An 18,926-nucleotide genomic window follows, 5' to 3' on the forward strand; every position below is an offset into this window, starting at 1 on the left:
TGCGCTGAAGTCATCACTTTTACTTTCAACTTGTAATACGCATGCAAACAGATAAACCAGAGATCATTTGCACGCAACTGTTAGTGCACCACTCGTAATTTGGCCCTAAATTGTTTATATTTGACATTGAAATATTACTTATATATTTTTTTAGTTAACAGAATTTTAAATGTTATATCATTGCAATATATTAAGTTGTGTGACAGGCATATAAGATATAAAAACAGACACATCATATTACTGAGCAATATAAAATATATTACTTTGGGAAAGCCAGTTCTATATTTCTATGAACCTTAATACAGTGCAATAAATGATTTTTTTTTTAAATAATATAAAAAACACCAAACAAAAGTTTATTAAAAATCTTTGTATATTACTAGGGCTTACGCAGAAATAAATATATAAATTCAGTCTGAATAGATAAGGTCTGTATGTCAGTGATTTTAGTCCCCTTAAACTTCAAAAAGCATACAGTAATCTACAGTGATGATTACACCGATTGTATGACAGGAGGAGAGACGCACCCTTTGTGCATAGTATTACAGCCTTCCTAGTAAGATCGTTTCTGATTACAAAATAGGGCAAAAATCTGTGCAGTCACTGAGCAGCTGCAAGCTATTTTGAGAAACTCTTTGGAAGCAGTGACTGTTTAGAATCTGTAATTCTACTTGCTGAATATTAGAATGGGCATCTTAAAACATAATTATATTTCAATTTATCACTAAACTAAAGTACTGTTACATAGTCTGATGTAAACAACAGTCGATTAAATAAATAGCCTCCCTGGTTTAAAAGTTACATTTCATCATTTCCCGAAGACAAACTGTGGCATAACAGGACAAATCCAGCTCAAATGTCACTCTCATACATTGTGTTGATGTGCTTACAAATTCAGCATTTATTCTTTCTTCGCTTTTGGTAGGATTTTCCAATGTTAATTCATAAGATAAATTGCGAGGAAACTTTAAAATATGTCTATAGCATCCAGGTAGGTTAAGTTGCAATGCACCAACTCGAAATTTGCATGTCTGCAATCCAGCTGTGGCAAGAGTTTCCTCATACCACTGGCCAACCTTATTTGTAGGATATCTAATACTGTGTCCAAGCATTGGAAGGACTACCTAAAGAGCAATCAGAAAGAAATCTATTAACAAAAACAAGCAATCCTCTATAGTCCTGCAATAAAAGTAAAAAAGAACCTATGTCTAAAAGGGGAATTGAAAAATATCACATTATTCACACTTTTCTTTTAAAAAAAAAGTTTAAACTCTTTCTGTTTGCCAAATATTATTATTGTACATAGCCATTCAGCCATTTTGTGCTGCTATAGCAAAACAGGATTTTTTTTTGTTGAAATGCTATCCTTTTAAGTTTCTTTTTTTCCTAAAGTAACAATCTTTGTGCAGATAACATTTTAGATATATTGCTTTTAATATGAATGATAACTTATTGTGTCTCTGCATGTCCTTTTGAAGTAAGAATTTAACATACTGTTCATTACTGCAAAGCTGCTGTTTTTTAAGGTGGTTTCACACAATAGTGACTGAGCATTCAAAAGATGAAAGTTAGCAACTATAAATGTATTTTCTATACAAAAAGTGATACCTTAAGTTCAAAGGAGAAAGTGAAAAAACATAATCTATGGTTACCAGAACAATTCCTTTCCTTCCTGGCAGGGAGAGTCCACGACATTCCTTACTGTTGGGAAATACAACACCTGGCCACCAGGAGGAGGCAAAGACACCCCAGCCAAAGGCTTAAATATCCCTCCCACTTTCCCTATCCCCCAGTCATTCTGCCGAGGGAACAAGGAAAAGTAGGAGAAACATCAGGGTATAATGGTGCCAGAAGAAATAATATAAGAAATAGTATAAAAAAGGAGCCGTCCAACAAAAATAAATTGCAAGAGGGGTTGTGGACTCTCCCTGCCAGGAACGAAAGGAATTTATCTGGTAAGCATAATTTATGTTTTCCTTCCATAAGGCAGAGAGAGTCCACAACTTAATTCCTTACTGTTGGGAAAACAATACCACAGCTCCAGAGGACACTGAAGGAATAACAGGAAGGAACAAAAAAAAAAAAGAGGCGAACCCTATTCTGAGGACACCACAGCCTGCAAAACTTTTCTCCTGAAAGCTGCTTCAGCGAAGCAAATGCATCAAACTTGTAAAATTTAGTGTAAGGAGAACCAGGTAGCCGCCTTGCTAATCTGATCCATAGAGGCTTCATTCTTAAAAGCCCAGGAGGTAGCCACTTCTCTAGTGGAAGAAGCCGTTATCCTCTCAGGAGGCTGTCGCCCTGCTGTCTCATAAGCTAAGCAGATGACACTGCTCAACCAGAAAGATAGGGAAGTAGTAGTAGCCTTCTGCCCCTTACGCTTCCCTGTATAGATAACAAACAAAGAGGAAGATTGTCTGAATTCCTTAGTAGCCTGAAGATAGAACCCTAATTTAGTACATAAAACCACCTTATCAGCATGGAAAACAAGATAAGGAGGGTCACATTGCAAAGCAGAAATCTCAGTAACTCTGAGCGCAGAGGCAATAGCCAAGAAAAAACTAAATTTATGCTTACCTGATAAATTACTTTCTTTTACGATATGACGAGTCCACGGATTTCATCCTTACTTGTGGGATATTAACCTCCTGCTGACAGGAAGTGGCAAAGAGCACCACAGCAGAGCTGTATATATAGCCCCGTCCTTCCCCTCCACCCTCAGTCATTCGGCCAAAGGTTATAGGAAGAGAAAAGGAAAAGCTAAAAAGGTGCAGAGGTGACTGAAGTTTACAAAAAATAAAATAAATCTGTCTTAAAATAACAGGGTGGGCCGTGGACTCTTCATATCGTAAAAGAAAGTAATTTATCAGGTAAGCATAAATTTTGTTTTCTTTTACAAAGATATTACGAGTCCACGGATTTCATCCTTACTTGTGGGAAACCAACACCAAAGCAATAGGACACGGATGAAAGGGAGGGACAAGACAGAGACCTAAACAGAAGGCACCACTGCTTGAAGAACCTTCCTCCCAAAGATAGCCTCAGAAGAAGCAAAAGTATCAAATTTGGAAAATTTGGAAAAAGTGTGACGCGACGACCAAGTCGCAGCCTTACAAATCTGTTCAACAGATGCATCGTTTTTAAAAGCCCATGTGTAAGCCACAGCCCTAGGAGAATGAGCCGTAATTCTTTCAGGAGGCTGCTGTCCAGCAGTCTCATATGCTAAGCGGATGATACTTCTCAGCCAAAAAGAAAGAGAGGTAGCCGTAGCTTTCTGACCCCTACGCTTTCCAGACTAAACAATGAATAATGAAGATGATTGATGGAAATCCTTAGTTGCCTGTAAGTAAAACGTTAAGGCACGGACCACATCCAAGTTATGTAATAGACGCTCCTTCTTAGAAGAAGGATTTGGACACAAAGAAGGAACAACAATTTCCTGATTAATATTCTTATTCAAAACAACCTTAGGAAGATAACCAGGTTTGGTAAGTAAAACCACCTTATCAGAATAAAATATGAGATAAGGTGAATCACACTGTAAAGCTGAAAGCTCAGAAACTCTTGGAGCAGAAGAAATAGCAACCACAAACAGAACTTTCCAAGATAATAGTTTAATATCTATGGAATGCATAGGTTCAAACGGAACCCCTTGCAGAACTCGAACAACTAAATTCAAACTCCAAGGAGGAGTAATAGGTCTAAATACAGGCTTAATTCTAGATAGAGCCTGACAAAAAGACAACATCTGATACATTTGCCAAACGTTTGTGAAACAAAATTGACAAAGCTGAAATTTGTCCTTTTAAAGGGACAGTCAACCTTGACAATAATGTGTTCCCTATCATTAGTTTGGTCCTTAATAAGGTCTCCTACCTGTGTCCCAGTACGCTGCTCAGAACAGTCTGAATGTTATTTTCATATGATTGCCGAGGTTTGCCGTTTGAAAATGGCCCCCCAACTCCTCCTACCGTCGTCTTCTTCATTCTCAGGCCTCTTCGTTTTCTGTTTTTCAAATTTCGTGCCTGTGTACATTTATGACGTTGATTACGTCACCACGTTGTGCGCCAATTAACTGCGCATACGCAAAACCCCCACCGGAAGTGTTGGGGAGCGTCCTGGGTTTTATATTCCACAAATGTCAGCTTCTTGTTTTATGTGGTTATTTGTTTCTTCTCCCAAACAGGGGATAAAATAGTATTGGTGCCAGGGCATTTCCCCCCTATTGCCTCAAGACCTGGATCAGGAAGCTAAAACTAAACAAGCCTTATCTTAATGGTTTTTCCTCTTTGCAACCACCCTACATAATTCATATTAGACAAACCATTAACACTGAATGGAACATGAGAATATAAAGCAACTATCTTGTATAAATGTGTAATCAATAAAACAAATAGAAAGCCTAATCCAATTGGCTTCCAGTGATGCAACTGAACTGCATTGCACATGACCCTCTTTAATTGTGACTTATTAGGTGATCCCTTATTACATGCACCTGTATAGTGATATAAATGTACTCTGAATATTTAATAATGTAATTAAATACCAGTTCATATTATACACCCATCATCAAATAAAAATGACTTGCGTTTTTCTTTTTTTTCCATATACGTTAAAATATTAATGTTTAGAAATAAATACATCAAATCCATTTAGAATAGCAGACACTCATAAAAAAGAACTAGTGGCATGTTTAAATTGCTTTATTTTCATTGTTATACATCAACTAACAAAATTATTGAAGTCAAGTTGTCAAAGTTAAGACGAAAAACCCCAAGGGAGGGAAGGGAATATAAAACAAGTTGTCAGTTAAAAAGAAGAGAATATAAAAAAGAGCTGACATATAACTAATAAAATTATTATAATCCGTTGTTTACACAGAGCTGTGGCAAGTGCGAGTGACAAATTGTTCCCTAGGAACTAAATCGGCATACAAAAGTTCCGGCTGAACTTGTGCAGTGACGTCACCGGCTGCACAATGCGCATGCGTCGGGGTACGATTATTTGCGAGCCCATAGAGACACCGCTCAGTGTTTTGCAAAGGAGACATGAGTGATGTCATTGGAGGAGGAGTTGAGGGGCCATTTTAAAACGGCAAACATCGGCAATCTTATGAAAATAACAATCACACCGTTGTGAGCAGCGTACTGGGACACAGGTAGGAGACCTTATTAAGGACCAAACTAATGATAGGGAACACATTATTGTCAAGGTTGACTGTCCCTTTAAGGAACTTGCTGATAACCCTTTCTCCAATCCTTCTTGGAGAAAAGACAAAATCCTAACTTTACTCCATGAGTAACCCTTGGATTCACACTAATAAAGATATTTACGCCATATCTTATGATAGAGTTTCCTAGTGACAGGCTTTCTAGCCTGTATCAAAGTATTGATAACTGAATCAGAGAATCCTCGCTTTGATAAAATCAAGCGTTCAATCTCCACGCAGTCAGTTGCAGAGAAATTAGATTTGGATGTTGGAAAGGACCTTGAATGAGAAGGTCCTGTCTCAACGGAAGTTTCCACGGTGGCAGAGAGGACATGTCCACTAGATCCGAATACCAAGTCCTGCGTGGCCACGCAGGCACTATAAGGATCACTTAAGCTCTCTTCTATTTGATTCGAGCAATCACGCGTGGGAGGAGAGGAAACGGCAGAAACACATAAGCTAGGCTGAACAACCAAGGAACTGCCAAGGCATCTATCAGTTCAGCCTGAGGATCCCTTGACCGGGATCCGTATCTTGGAAGCTTGGTATTCTGACGAGATGCCATCAAATCCAACTCCGGTCTGCCCCATCTGAGAATCAATGAAGCAAATACCTCCGGGTGAAGTTCCCACTCCCCCGGATGAAAAGTCTGTCGATTTAGAAAATCTGCTTCCCAGTTCTCTACCCCTGGGATGTAGATCACTGACAGATGAAAAGAGTGGGCCTCTGCCCAACTTATTATCTTGGATACTTCTATCATCGCTAAGGAACTCCTTGTTCCCCCCTGATGATTGACATATGCCACAGTCGTTATGTTGTCCGACTGGAATCTGATGAATTTGGCCGAAGCCAACTGAGGCCACGCCTGAAGCGCATTGAATATTGCCCTAAGTTCCAAAATATTGATTGGATGTAGAGACTTCACTTGAGTCCAAACACCCTGAGTCTTCAGGGAATTCCAAACTGCACCCCAGCCCAGAAGGCTGGCATCTGTTGTCACTATCACCCACGAGGGTCTGCGGAAACAAGTCCCCTGGGACAGATGATCCAGCGACAACCACCAAAGAAGAGAGTTTCTTGTCTCTTGATCCAGAATTATCTTTGGAGATAAATCCGCATAATCCCCATTCCATTGACCGAGCATGCACAGTTGCAGAGGTCTGAGATGAAAGCGAGCAAACGGAACAATGTCCATTGCCGCTACCATTAATCCGATTACCTCCATACGCTGAGCCACTGATGGCCGAGGAATGGACTGAAGTACTCGGCAAGTATTCAAAATCTTTGATTTTCTGACCTCCGTCAGAGATACTTTCATGGCTACCGAGTCTATCAGAGTTCCCAAGAAAGGAACCCTTGTCTGTAGAACAAGTGAACTTTGCTCTATGTTCACCTTCCAGACGTGAGTTTTCAAAAAAGACAACACTGTGTCCGTGTGAGATTTTGTCAGATGATATGTTGACGCCTGAATCAGAATATCGTCCAGATAAGGCGCCATCGCTATCCCTTGCGGTCTGAGAACCGCCAAAGGAGACCCTAGAACCTTTGTGAAGAACTGATAATGTTTGTCCAAGAAGGCAAACCTTAGAAACCGATGATGATCTTTGTGGATTGGAATATGAAGGTAAGCATCCTTCAAATCCACAGTAGTCATATTGATCCTCCTGAACCATTGGCAAAATCGTTCGAATTGTCTCCATCTTGAATGATGGAACTCTTAGAAATTTGTTTAGACACTTGAGGTCAAAAATGGGTCTGAACGTCCCCTCTTTTTTGTGGACCACAAATAGGTTTGAGTAAAACCCCTGTCCCTGTTCTAATTTTGGAACAGGACAGATTACTCCCATAGTAAAAAAATATTTTACACAGTGTAAGAACGCCTCTCTCTTTATCTGGTCTGCAGATAATTTTGAAAGATGATTGGAGATTTCTACGTGCTAAAATAGCAAAACCTGAATTTTTGCCGCTAATTTAGCAATTTGAAAAGCGACATCAGTAATAAAAGAATTAGCTAGCTTAAGAGCCTTAATTCTATCTAGAATGTCATCTAATGGAGTCTCAACTTTAAGAGACTCTTCTAGAGCCTCAAACCAAAAAGTTGCTGCAAGCCGTAGGTTGTAAAAGAAATCCCTGATTAACAAATAATTTCTTTAGTAGACCCTCTAATTTCTTATCCATAGGGTCCTTGAAAGCACAACAATCCTCAATAGGTATAGTAGTACGTTTAGCTAGGGAAGATATAGCTCCCTCTACCTTAGGTCTGCCATTAGTCACGAATGGTATCTGATATAGGAAACATTTTCTTAAAATTAGAAGAGGGAGAAAACGGTATACTTGGTCTATCCCATTCCTTACTAATAATTTCCGAAATTCTCTTAGGAACCGGAAAAACATCAGTGTAAGTAGGAACTTTCAAAAATGTATCCATTTTACACAATTTCTCTGGAGGAATCACAATAGGATCACAATCATCCAGAGTCGCTAAAACCGAAGCAACAGGCGGAGATGTTCAAGCTTAAATTTAAATGACATAACATCCGAATCTGTCTGAGGCAAAATATTCCCTGAATCAGAAATTTCACCCTCAGACAGTAATTCCCTGATCCCCAACTCGTAGCACTGTGAGGAAACATCAGAAATAGCTAACAAAGCATCAGAGGATTTAGTATTAACATTAATACTTGACCTACTGCAATTGCCATGCAACACTAGTAATTTAGACAATACCTCTGTAAGGGTAGTTGACATAACTGCAGCCATTTCCTGCAGAGTAAAGGAATTAGACGCACTAAAAGTACTAGGCGTCGCTTGTGTGGGCGTTAAAGGTTGTGACACTTGGGGAGAATTGGATGGCATATCCTGATTCTCTTCAGACTGAGAATCATCCTTAGGCACACTTACTTAATTTAAAATATGCTTTTTACATTGTAAAGCCCTTTCAGTACAAAAGTTACACAATAATAGAGGGGGTTGCACAATAGCTTCTAAACACATAGATCAATGAGAAACCTCAATGTCAGAATAGTAATACCACAAAAGTTGTTTAAACACTTATTTATAGCATAAAATAAACATTAGGAAAAATGTGTACTGTGCCTTTAAGAAAAGAAAAAGTGAACAATTTTTCCAAAATGCACAAAAAACGTTAAATTATTCCCAAATTTAACTTAATATCATTGGTTAATCCAAAAATTACTGCAAAATTAAGCAAAGGCAGAAATAAGGCTTTAGAAGTACTTATATCAACATCTAGTCAAAAGATAGATAAAAATACCCCCTGCACCGCCTAACTGCCCCCAGAGTACTTTGAATCAAGTTTCCAACCCTTCAGACCTGCTACACAGTCCAGGATCGACCGAGTCACTGTTTGCTGCTGCTAAGCCTGAAGGAAATGCACCAAAATAGGCTCCGCCCCTTAAGGTAAAAAATCAGAGTAGGCCCAAACAACAACACATGGGAATGTGGTTTTGCACTAAAGTAGAAATACACACACAATACAACCCTCAAGCATAAAACCAATAAGTTTAAAGTGCCAAAAAAATAAAAAAAATAAAACATCGTTTTTTACATTGTCTTCCATGTCACATAATGCCCATATATCAACTAATGATAAATAAAATATAGGGACTCCAGTAACACCCCTCTTTTTAAAATAGGTTTTACTGCTTACCCCATTCCCATACAGGGAAAAAAAGGTAGCTAGTTCTGATACACCAAGTCTCCTCAGAAAAAAAGGATGCACATACCTTAATGCTGCTTGTAGCATGAAACCGGTCTCCACACTGAAGATGTCTCATGGTTACCTTCAGAAGTCTTCTGGGAACCAGCGTGGATCTTAGTTACAAATGCTAAGATCATCAAACCTCAGGGCAGAAATCTTCTTCCTTATCCCCCTGAGGAAAATAGTATGCACCGGTACCATTTAAAATAAAAAAACTTCTTGATTGAAGAAACTAAAACTAACACCTCACTTTACCATGTCTTCCTAGTATAACACAGGCAAAGAGAATGACTGGGGGTGGAGGGGAAGGGAGGGGCTATATATATATATATATATATATATATATATATATATATATATATATATATATACAGCTCTGCTGTGGTGCTCTTTGCCACTTCCTGTCAGCAGGAGGTTAATATCCCACGAGTAAGGATGAAATCCGTGGACTCGTCATATCTTTGTAAAAGAAAAAGAACCTTCCAAGATAACAATTAAATGTCAACAGTATGCATAGGCTCAAACGGAGCCTGCTGCAAAACACTAAGAACAAGATTGAGGCTCCAAGGCAGAGCCCCAGATCTAAACACAGGTCTGATCCTAGTCAGAGCCTTAAAGTACTGCACATCCGGAAGGTCAGCCAATCTCTTGTGCAGTAACACCGACAGGGCCGATATCTGTCCCTTCAGGGAACAAGCAGATAGAACCTTCTCCAGTCCATCCTGGAGAAAAAATAACATTCTGGCAACCTTAACCTTATGCTAGGAAAAGCCACGATCTTCACACCAGTACAAGTCCTCCACATTTTATGGTAGATACGACGAGTAACTGCTTGAACCAGTGTCGATAACACTCTCAGAAAACCTTCTCTTGGCTAAGACTAAGCATTCAATCACCGGGCAGTCAGCCTCAGAGAATCTAGATTTTGATGAACGAATGGACCCTGTATCAGCAGATCTCTGCAACAAGGTAACCTCCACTGAGAGGAGGACATCCCCAACAGATCCGCAAACCACGTCCTTCACAGCCACGGTGGAGCAATCAGAATCACTGATGCTCGCTCCTGCTTGATGCGAGCCACCACACGAGGGAGAAGCGGTAATGAAAAAAGATATATGATTCTGAACCGCCATGGTACTGATAGGGCATCTATCAGTTCCGCCTGAGGATCCCTCGACCTTGACCCGTACCCTGGGTAGCTTGGTATTGAGACGGGATGCCATGAGATCCATCTCCGAAGCCCCCCACTCGCTGCATTTCTCTGCAAACACCTTGGGAAGGAGAGACCATTCCCCTGGGTGAAAGGATTGTCTGCTGAGGAAGTCCGCTTCCCAGTTGTCCACACTCGGAATGTGGATTGCCGGCAGCATACATATGTAAGTCTCCGCCCACTCTAGTATCTGAGATACTTCTCTCATCGCCAAGGGATTTCTCGTTTCCCCCCTGATGGTTGATGAAGGCAACCAAGGTTATATTGTCTCATTGGAATCTGATAAACTGGGACGAACACAGACGGGGCCAAGCCTTCAAGGCATTGAAGATTGCCCGGAGCTCCAATATATTGATCAGAAGGGAGGACTCCGTTGTCACAATCTTACAGGACGGTCTCAAGAAGCATGTGTCTTGGGACAGATAATCTGGACAGAGCCACCAAGAGAGCGAGTCTCTCAACGGGTTGTCCAGCACAATCTGTTGAGACAGATATGAATGGTCGCCATTCCGTTGTCTCAGCATACATAGTTGTAAGGGTCTGATATGGAATCTGGCAAAGGGAATGATGTCCATACAGGACACCTTGAGTCCGAACTGGGTCACTGAGAGTAGTTAGCTTGCAACGTCTCTGATCTGTAAGAAATATTCTCATGAATATGGAGTATATTATTGTCCCCAGGAAATTTACTTTGTACTTGGAGTAAGATAACTCTTTTCCAAATTTATCTTTCATCCATGTGATCGAAGAAGACTGAAAAGGGACTTTTCCGATAGAAAAAAAGATGGTGCCTGTACCAAGATACCGTCCAGGTAAGGCGCTACTGCAATACCTCGTGTTCTGGCAATGGCTAGAAAAGTACCCAGAACCTTTGAAAATATCCTTGGAGCAGTAGCTAGGCCAAACGCTATCAACTGGAAGTGCTGGTCCAGAAAGGCAAACCTCAGAAACTGAAAATGTTCCCTGTGTATCGGAACGTGAAGGTATGCATCCTTCAGGTCTATGGTGGTCATAAACTTTCCTTCCTGAATCAGAGGAAGGATTGACCGTACTGTCTCCATCTTGAAAGAGGGAACACTGAGAAACTTGTTTAGACACTTTAGGTCCAGAATTGGATTAAAAGTTCCCTCCTTTTTTGGAACCATGAAAAGGTTTGAATAAAACCCCAAACCTCTTTCTGTTGTAGGTACCGGGTCAATTATTCCCAGAGAGGAGAGATACTGTACGAAACATAAAAAGGCAGTCCACACTACAATTGAGACTTCCGGTGGGCGGGCCTTGTGCTAGCAGGGTGAACAGTGTGCTCTGTGTAGCTCCGTATCTAAGCTCCCTAGGATACGGACTAAAAAACTGCCCAAGAGGGAAAGCCCTTGACGGGAAGCGTCTGGGCTGCATACTTCACAGGAGAAGGGGAGTATAAGATTTCTCCCTCACCGAAAGTCAAAACACGCAGGTTAAGCGTGGAAGTGGACCCTTAAAAAAGGAAAAAGGGAAGCACAAGCAAAGGTGGAGGGCCCATAACCGCAAAAGTGATAAAAGTAAAGCCGCAAGTGAAACCCCCGCTGCTAGGGGGGTAACGGCAGTGGCATATTTCGTTGAGAAGGGTAATTCCCACCCGGCAGAGCGTAGCTGTGGAAATACATAGCCACCAACCAGGCCCAAGGAAAATAACGGTGAAAAGGAGAAGGGAGGCTCTTACCGGCGGAGAAGTGCCGTTAGCCTAACCCGGGGACACTGAGTGAGAGCTGAAGTCTGAAAATCAAGGGTGAGCCTGGTGTTGCAGGGGCAGGCACGGCAGAACGATACGCTGGGGAAAGGTGGAGCCCCTTAGAAGATAAAAGTACGGCCTCAAAAAATAAACACAGGTGGCCCAGATCACACAACACCGCACTTACCTGAGGCCTGTCCTTGCGGTTTTTTGCCGTTGCATGGTGGAGTTTGGAGTGGTTGCCGTCGGCTGTGGGGGTGTCGGGGCTGCCTGTTGGTGGCGGTTGCGCCCCTCTTCCTGTTTGCGTGTGGAGGCTGTGTGGTGCTGACGGAGCAGGTCAGGTGACACGCAGGAGACAGCCGAGAGAGGCCGGGTGGCAGGAATTGGCCGAGAGGGCAAGCCGCTTTGTGGACCCTGTGAGTAGAAGTCAGCAATAACAGATTGGCGCAGTAAACTAGGCTGCAGGCAGACTGGCCTTCAACAAAGTGCTTAAGAAGGAGAGAAAAAGGCACTGGAGAAAAAGTTAAGATGGGACTTTCTATGAGACTGATAAAAAGAAGGTAACAAGCATATTATACTGACTGTTGTTGAGACTGCTGTCCTTATCTAGAGGGGGGAAAAGAAAGAAAAAGCAAGAGCAGAAAAAGGAAAAAACCTTTGACTGTGGGGCTAAAAAGAAAAGAAAAGGAACAAAAGGGGTGTAAAAAAGGATAAGCTGACTATTGTCTTTTTTTTTCTTTCTTTTTTTTTAAAGGTATCTAGCTAAGATACTCTGGGCAACAAATATCCTATAGTCTCTGGAAGAATGTTTAAGTTGTCTAGTATTTAATAGAGAGTCCACGGTACATTTTTTCAGGGAAAAGGGGGTAGCAGGTTTTTTAAGAAGGAGTTGGGGACAGAGGGAGGGAGAGAGAGAGAGAGAGAGAGGGTAGAAAGAGAGGGAGGAGGAAGAGAGGGGAACAGAGTGAGAAAGGACTTAGATCAGTAACGAACCCCAGGAAAAAAAAAAAGAAAAAAAGAGGGGAGGAAAGGGGGGGCGAGAGGAAAAGTGAAAAAAAAAAAAGAGAAGCAAAGAAGGAGAAAAAAAAAAAGTTGGTTTTCCCTCGGCTTCTCCCTTTTCCTTTCTTCTTATTATTTTGGAATCAGTATATAAGTGTATGTATGGATAAATTCCTGGGGGTTAACAAGATGGCAACTAAATATAAACAAAATGAGAGAAGACAGAGAGGCTCCCCTGAGGTATTAAACGAATCAATAGAATCTACCCCCAGCAATAAAGACACGCATCAGATCGTGCAACAGATAAGCTCATTATTCCTTCCCAAAATGGAGAATTTACAAAATGGTTTAGATGCTATTTCTGGAGAGATTAAACAGATTTCATCCAGGTTAACAGAATTGGAAGGAAGAGTGTCTGATCTTGAAGACATCTCTTCAAACCAAGCTAACGCAATTGAAAATCTTACAAAGCAGAACCAGGTTCTCCATCAACGCCTTGAAGACCTTGAGAACAGGTCAAGGCGAAATAATATTCGCCTAATTGGGGTTCCTGAAACCATTAAGTCAGTAGACCTGATACACTTTGTTGAAAATATTCTCGCAAATCTTTTAAAAATGCCTGCAGGTATTCTTAAGGGTAGTGTAGAGCGGGCCCACAGGATTGGCCCAGAGTACCAAGAAGGGAATACATGTGCACAGCCTAGACAGATTATGGTTAAAGTGTTACATTTTCAAAAGTTGTCATTTTACAAGCATACACAAAGAACTCTCCTCTCATATTTGAGAACTCTAAGATATTGATGTTTCAGGATTACTCAATGGAATTATCAAGAAAACGAAAAGAGTTTTCTCCATTGTGTACTATTCTGAATAAGGAGGGTATAAAAGCTTTCTTGTTATACCCAGCTAAATTAAAAATTTTAACATCTGAAGGTCCAAAATTTTTTGAGTCTCCTCATGTCAGGCTCAACTTTATTTTTTATCTAAAAGAATTAGAATGGTTGAGCATGGTTATAAATGTGGACCACAACTGCTGGAATTCAGGTTAACAATTATATATATGTAGCTGAGCAGGTGTATGGTTACAACATTATCATCCCAGGCAGCTGGTTGTACCATAGAACCATTCAGCAGAATTTGTTATATGTATATGCTGGTTAAAGGTTCCTATTGCCACTACATGTGTACAGAGTGCACTGAGAGTAATGTGGCAGGAGATTTAACCTAACAATGCAAAAGGTTATATCAACAGCAGGTGTATAACTTCTAAGGATAAGAAGTGCGTAACATTGCCATAATATAGTAAGCTAGAAGATATGCTTAACCTTTAGATTAGTATACTAATCAGACTTAAGCTAATTGCAGACTGCAACACGATATGAGAGAAATGGAGTGAGATATACTATTGGTGGAATTGCAGCGTTTAGAGGAAACCCAATTGTTTAGCAGGCTAACAATATAGAAACAGAGTTTATGCTAGCAGTGCGTATGACAAAAGTTTAAACTGAGTAAAAGCTCACCGGTATGTAGAGAGTCTTTAGTTGCGGCCGTTTAGGAGGAGTAGGCTGTAGCGCTGTGTTCCGAAGTCAGCGTGCGTGGAGCGATGCAGGCGTGTGACGTCACCGCTCACCTAGTTCAGGGAAGGAGGAGGGTTTGCAGCTCAGCTCCGGTTCTTACACAGTAAGGTATAGTAGATTCAATGATCCTACAGCCGTGCTGTTGTTAGTGTTGAATAATCAAAGCTGGAGGTTTAAATTTTGTGAACAGCATTCACAAGAGACACTATATAGTGTGTTAGGTTTAAGTTGAGCAGTATTGCAACTGATCAAGAGAGTGGCTGTTCTGTAGTTGGAAGCACCAATACTAAGCAATGATTGAGTGGGAGGTGAACCTTATAAAGGTATAGTGTGCTGCATTACTGGGTCCTAAAGAGACATAGTTGCAGATAAATGGAGAGAAAGGATGGTACCCTGACACCTCATGAGGCTAAAGAATTTTTGGATCGTAGTTCAAAGACCATTTTTTAGAGATATATTTACTTAAATTTTTCTGATGTTTTTCTTTCTTTTTCATATTAGGTTGGTAATGTTTTGATTTTATGTTTTTGTTAAATTTGTTGAAAAATGGGGTAATTGGCCCCATCTGGCTATGTTGGATTATCTTCGTTAGGGTACTTTGTCTAGATAACTCAGTTTTGTTTGTAGAAAAGGAATGTAATAGAGGAAAGGAAAATTTAATGCTGGATCTGTATAGGATGGTTTTTTTTTTTTGTTTTTTACCCAGTTATATAAAAACTGGTCAAAATTTTATTTATTCATGTTTCCCAGTGGTATGGTTTAAAAAACAGAGAACAATTTCTGCTTTTGGCTGTGGTTTATTTCATATATATGGGAATTTTTTTTTTTTTTTTTTTGTCACTTTCACTTTATGCACTTTTGTCTGAGATGCAGGTTGAGTATTTATCACCCAGTTATCTTACACCGTTATATAAGGGATGTAATTCTTCACGTTGGTTTTTAACACTTATGGATACTTTTTGGCACTTAAAGTATTATTCTACGTCCCCTCCCCTCACGTTTTTACACTCCTTGCGTGCACGGTGTTTAGTCATAGCCGTGCTCTTCTTGACATGTAATTTTTCACTTTATGTATGTCTATAACACTTATGGACAATTTTTTACACTTAGGATTTTTTTTTTCTTCCTCACTTTAAAGGGAGTGCAGAATTATTAGGCAAGTTGTATTTTTGAGGATTAATTTTATTATTGAACAACAACCATGTTCTCAATGAACCCAAAAAACTCATTAATATCAAAGCTGAATATTTTTGGAAGTAGTTTTTAGTTTGTTTTTAGTTTTAGCTATTTTAGGGGGATATCTGTGTGTGCAGGTGACTATTACTGTGCATAATTATTAGGCAACTTAACAAAAAACAAATATATACCCATTTCAATTATTTATTTTTACCAGTGAAACCAATATAACATCTCAACATTCACAAATATACATTTCTGACATTCAAAAACAAAACAAAAACAAATCAGTGACCAATATAGCCACCTTTCTTTGCAAGGACACTCAAAAGCCTGCCATCCATGGATTCTGTCAGTGTTTTGATCTGTTCACCATCAACATTGCGTGCAGCAGCAACCACAGCCTCCCAGACACTGTTCAGAGAGGTGTACTGTTTTCCCTCCTTGTAAATCTCACATTTGATGATGGACCACAGGTTCTCAATGGGGTTCAGATCAGGTGAACAAGGAGGCCATGTCATTAGATTTTCTTCTTTTATACCCTTTCTTGCCAGCCACGCTGTGGAGTACTTGGACGCGTGTGATGGAGCATTGTCCTGCATGAAAATCATGTTTTTCTTGAAGGATGCAGACTTCTTCCTGTACCACTGCTTGAAGAAGGTGTCTTCCAGAAACTGGCAGTAGGACTGGGAGTTGAGCTTGACTCCATCCTCAACCCGAAAAGGCCCCACAAGCTCATCTTTGATGATACCAGCCCAAACCAGTACTCCACCTCCACCTTGCTGGCGTCTGAGTCGGACTGGAGCTCTCTGCCCTTTACCAATCCAGCCACGGGCCCATCCATCTGGCCCATCAAGACTCACTCTCATTTCATCAGTCCATAAAACCTTGAGATATTTCTTGGCCCAGACTTGACGTTGCCTAATAATTCTGCACTCCCTGTATATATATGTGTTTTGCACGCAATTTATATATAACTTTATCTTGCTTTGTTGTATAAGGCAAGTATTTCTTCACTTTATGTGTATTTAATATTTATGGACACTTGGTATTTAAGACTTTACACGTTCTCTTTTTTCTTTTTTTCTCCTCCCTCTTCCCCCCTCTCTGTTTCTTTTTTTTCTTTTTTTCCTCTGTCTTAAAGGTTTATATGGTGCATTTTTTAATAGAGGATGACCCTTAAGTTAGTATCATGGAATGTGGGGGGTATCAACTCTCCCATAAAAAGACAAATGATACTCTCTCACCTACGGCGGCTTAACACAGACATAGCGTTCTTGCAGGAGACGCATTTATCGGATAAGGAACATGACAAATTATGTAAAAACTGGGTGGGATCCGTAGTTTATGTCTCCTATACAAATGCAAGTAGAGGTATAGCAGTCCTTTTTGGTAAACGACTCCAGATTGAGATTGTTAAAACTATTAAAGATCCAGAGGGTAGGTATTTGATATTACAGATAAAGTCGAAGGGGAAGATGTGGGTCCTGTGTAACATTTATGCACCTAATAAAAAAGATATGGGATTTTGGACAGGTCTCCTTCAAGCTTTAGTGCTGTTCCAAGGTTTGGATATAGTAATGGGGGGTGATTTTAATTTGGCCCCAAACCCTGCGTGTGATAGATATCGAATGCCTGGGTGTGTACAAAAGTCTATTCCCAAAACAAGGGGAAATTTGAGGGGAGAATTTTTTAAAAATTCCGAGATGTGCTCCAACTAGTAGATATTTGGAGACTCCGCAATCCGGATGGTAAAGATTATACCTGTGCTTCAAGAGCAGTCCCAGTTCTTTCTAGGATTGATTTATTTCTTGTATCGAACTCCTTGGTTTCTAAGGTAACTAAGGATAAAATTCATAACGTAATTATTTCAGATCATGCCCCAATTGAAATATCTCTATTGGAAGGCTATCAGCATAGCAATAGGAACACATTAAGGTTTCCATATTATTTATATATGTCTGAAAGTTGTAAAAATTTCCTGGCACAGTCATGGAATGATTACTATACAGACAATATTGCTCATCTTGAAAACATAGGAGTTTTCTGGGGGCAGCTAAATCTGTACTAGCAGGTAATATATTAGCCTATGATGCTAATCTGCGTAAAAAGGCAGGGCTGAAACTTCAACAACTTCAGGAAAAAGTTATGGCTGACTACCAAGCCTATTGTATAAGGTCCACGGCTAGCACTAGAGAAATATATCATGCGAGTAAGGAAGAATTAGATGCCTATCTTAAACAGCAAGCAGTAAATACATTATTAAAAAGAGATAGTCATTATTATAGATTCGGTAACAGATCAGGGAAACTCTTGGCATCACTGACCAAAAATCGGGCAACAGGAAAAAATATTGCGGCTATTAGATATAAAAATGCTATATTTAAAACCCCAGAGACTATTGCATCTGCATTTGCAGAGTATTACACGGAGTTATATTCTAAACAAGCAAACTCGTCAGTTTCTTCTCTCCAAGACTTTTGGACAACAGTAACATTACACCAAAGTACCCAGGAGCAATTAGAAACCTTAAATAATCCTATCTCGAAGGAAGAAATTGAAAGGACTATTATACCACTAGCAAATAGTAAAGCGGCGGGCCCTGATGGACTCCCCATTGAATTTTATAAATTACTTAAAGATCAGGTATCGCCGGTACTTTCGAGGTTATATCAAGATTTCTCAACTGAAGGTAAATATCCAGAACGAAATTTTACTAGTGCTTTTATCTCTTTAATCCCAAAAGTTGGGAAAGATCAGGCATTACCAGAGTCTTATAGACCTATATCATTACTCATTTCTGATTATAAAATATTTATGAAAGTACTGGCAGAGCATTTAAAGATGATATTGCCTACCCTTGTCCATACTGACCAAACCGGTTTTATGAAGGGTAGGACATCAGTGACAAATCTAAGGAGAGTATTACATGCAATTTCACATTATTGGCTACGCTCAAGGGAGAAAGGGGTTGGGGCTCTGTCGGAGGCCTTCCTGCTGTCCTTGGACGCAGAGAAGGCCTTCGATAGAGTCGAATGGGATTACCTATTCTCTAATTACAAAACTATGGAATAACTGGCAATTTTCTAGCATCAATTCGTAATGTTTATCATAATCTGGTTGCTCATATTTTCGTTAATGGGGTATTCTCTCCCACAGTATTTCTTCAAAGAGGAACAAGACAGGGCTGTCCGCTCTCGCCACTTCTTTTCAACCTGGCCTTGGAACCCCTGGCTATAAAATTGCGTGCTATTTTCCCAGGTATGAATATTAAGGGGGAGGCCATTCATCTGGCATTGTATGCAGATGATATGTTGCTATTTGTT

General features: G+C 40.1%; 1 protein-coding gene across 2 annotated transcripts in view; it reads right to left on the bottom strand.

The window, feature by feature from the left end:
- Window positions 1–18,926, bottom strand: part of PUS7L (pseudouridine synthase 7 like) — a 104,659-nt gene that overhangs the window by 888 nt on the left and 84,845 nt on the right. For both annotated transcript variants that reach the window (XM_053716734.1, XM_053716733.1), the window contains exon 9: window positions 1–1,124. This exon is cut by the window's left edge and continues 888 nt beyond it. In XM_053716734.1, the coding sequence (XP_053572709.1) occupies window positions 792–1,124 (333 nt within the window). In that variant the 3' untranslated portion in view covers window positions 1–791. The remainder of the gene's footprint in view (window positions 1,125–18,926) is intronic.

Source organism: Bombina bombina, chromosome 6 (genome assembly GCF_027579735.1).
Source record: "Bombina bombina isolate aBomBom1 chromosome 6, aBomBom1.pri, whole genome shotgun sequence".
NCBI lineage: Eukaryota > Metazoa > Chordata > Amphibia > Anura > Bombinatoridae > Bombina > Bombina bombina.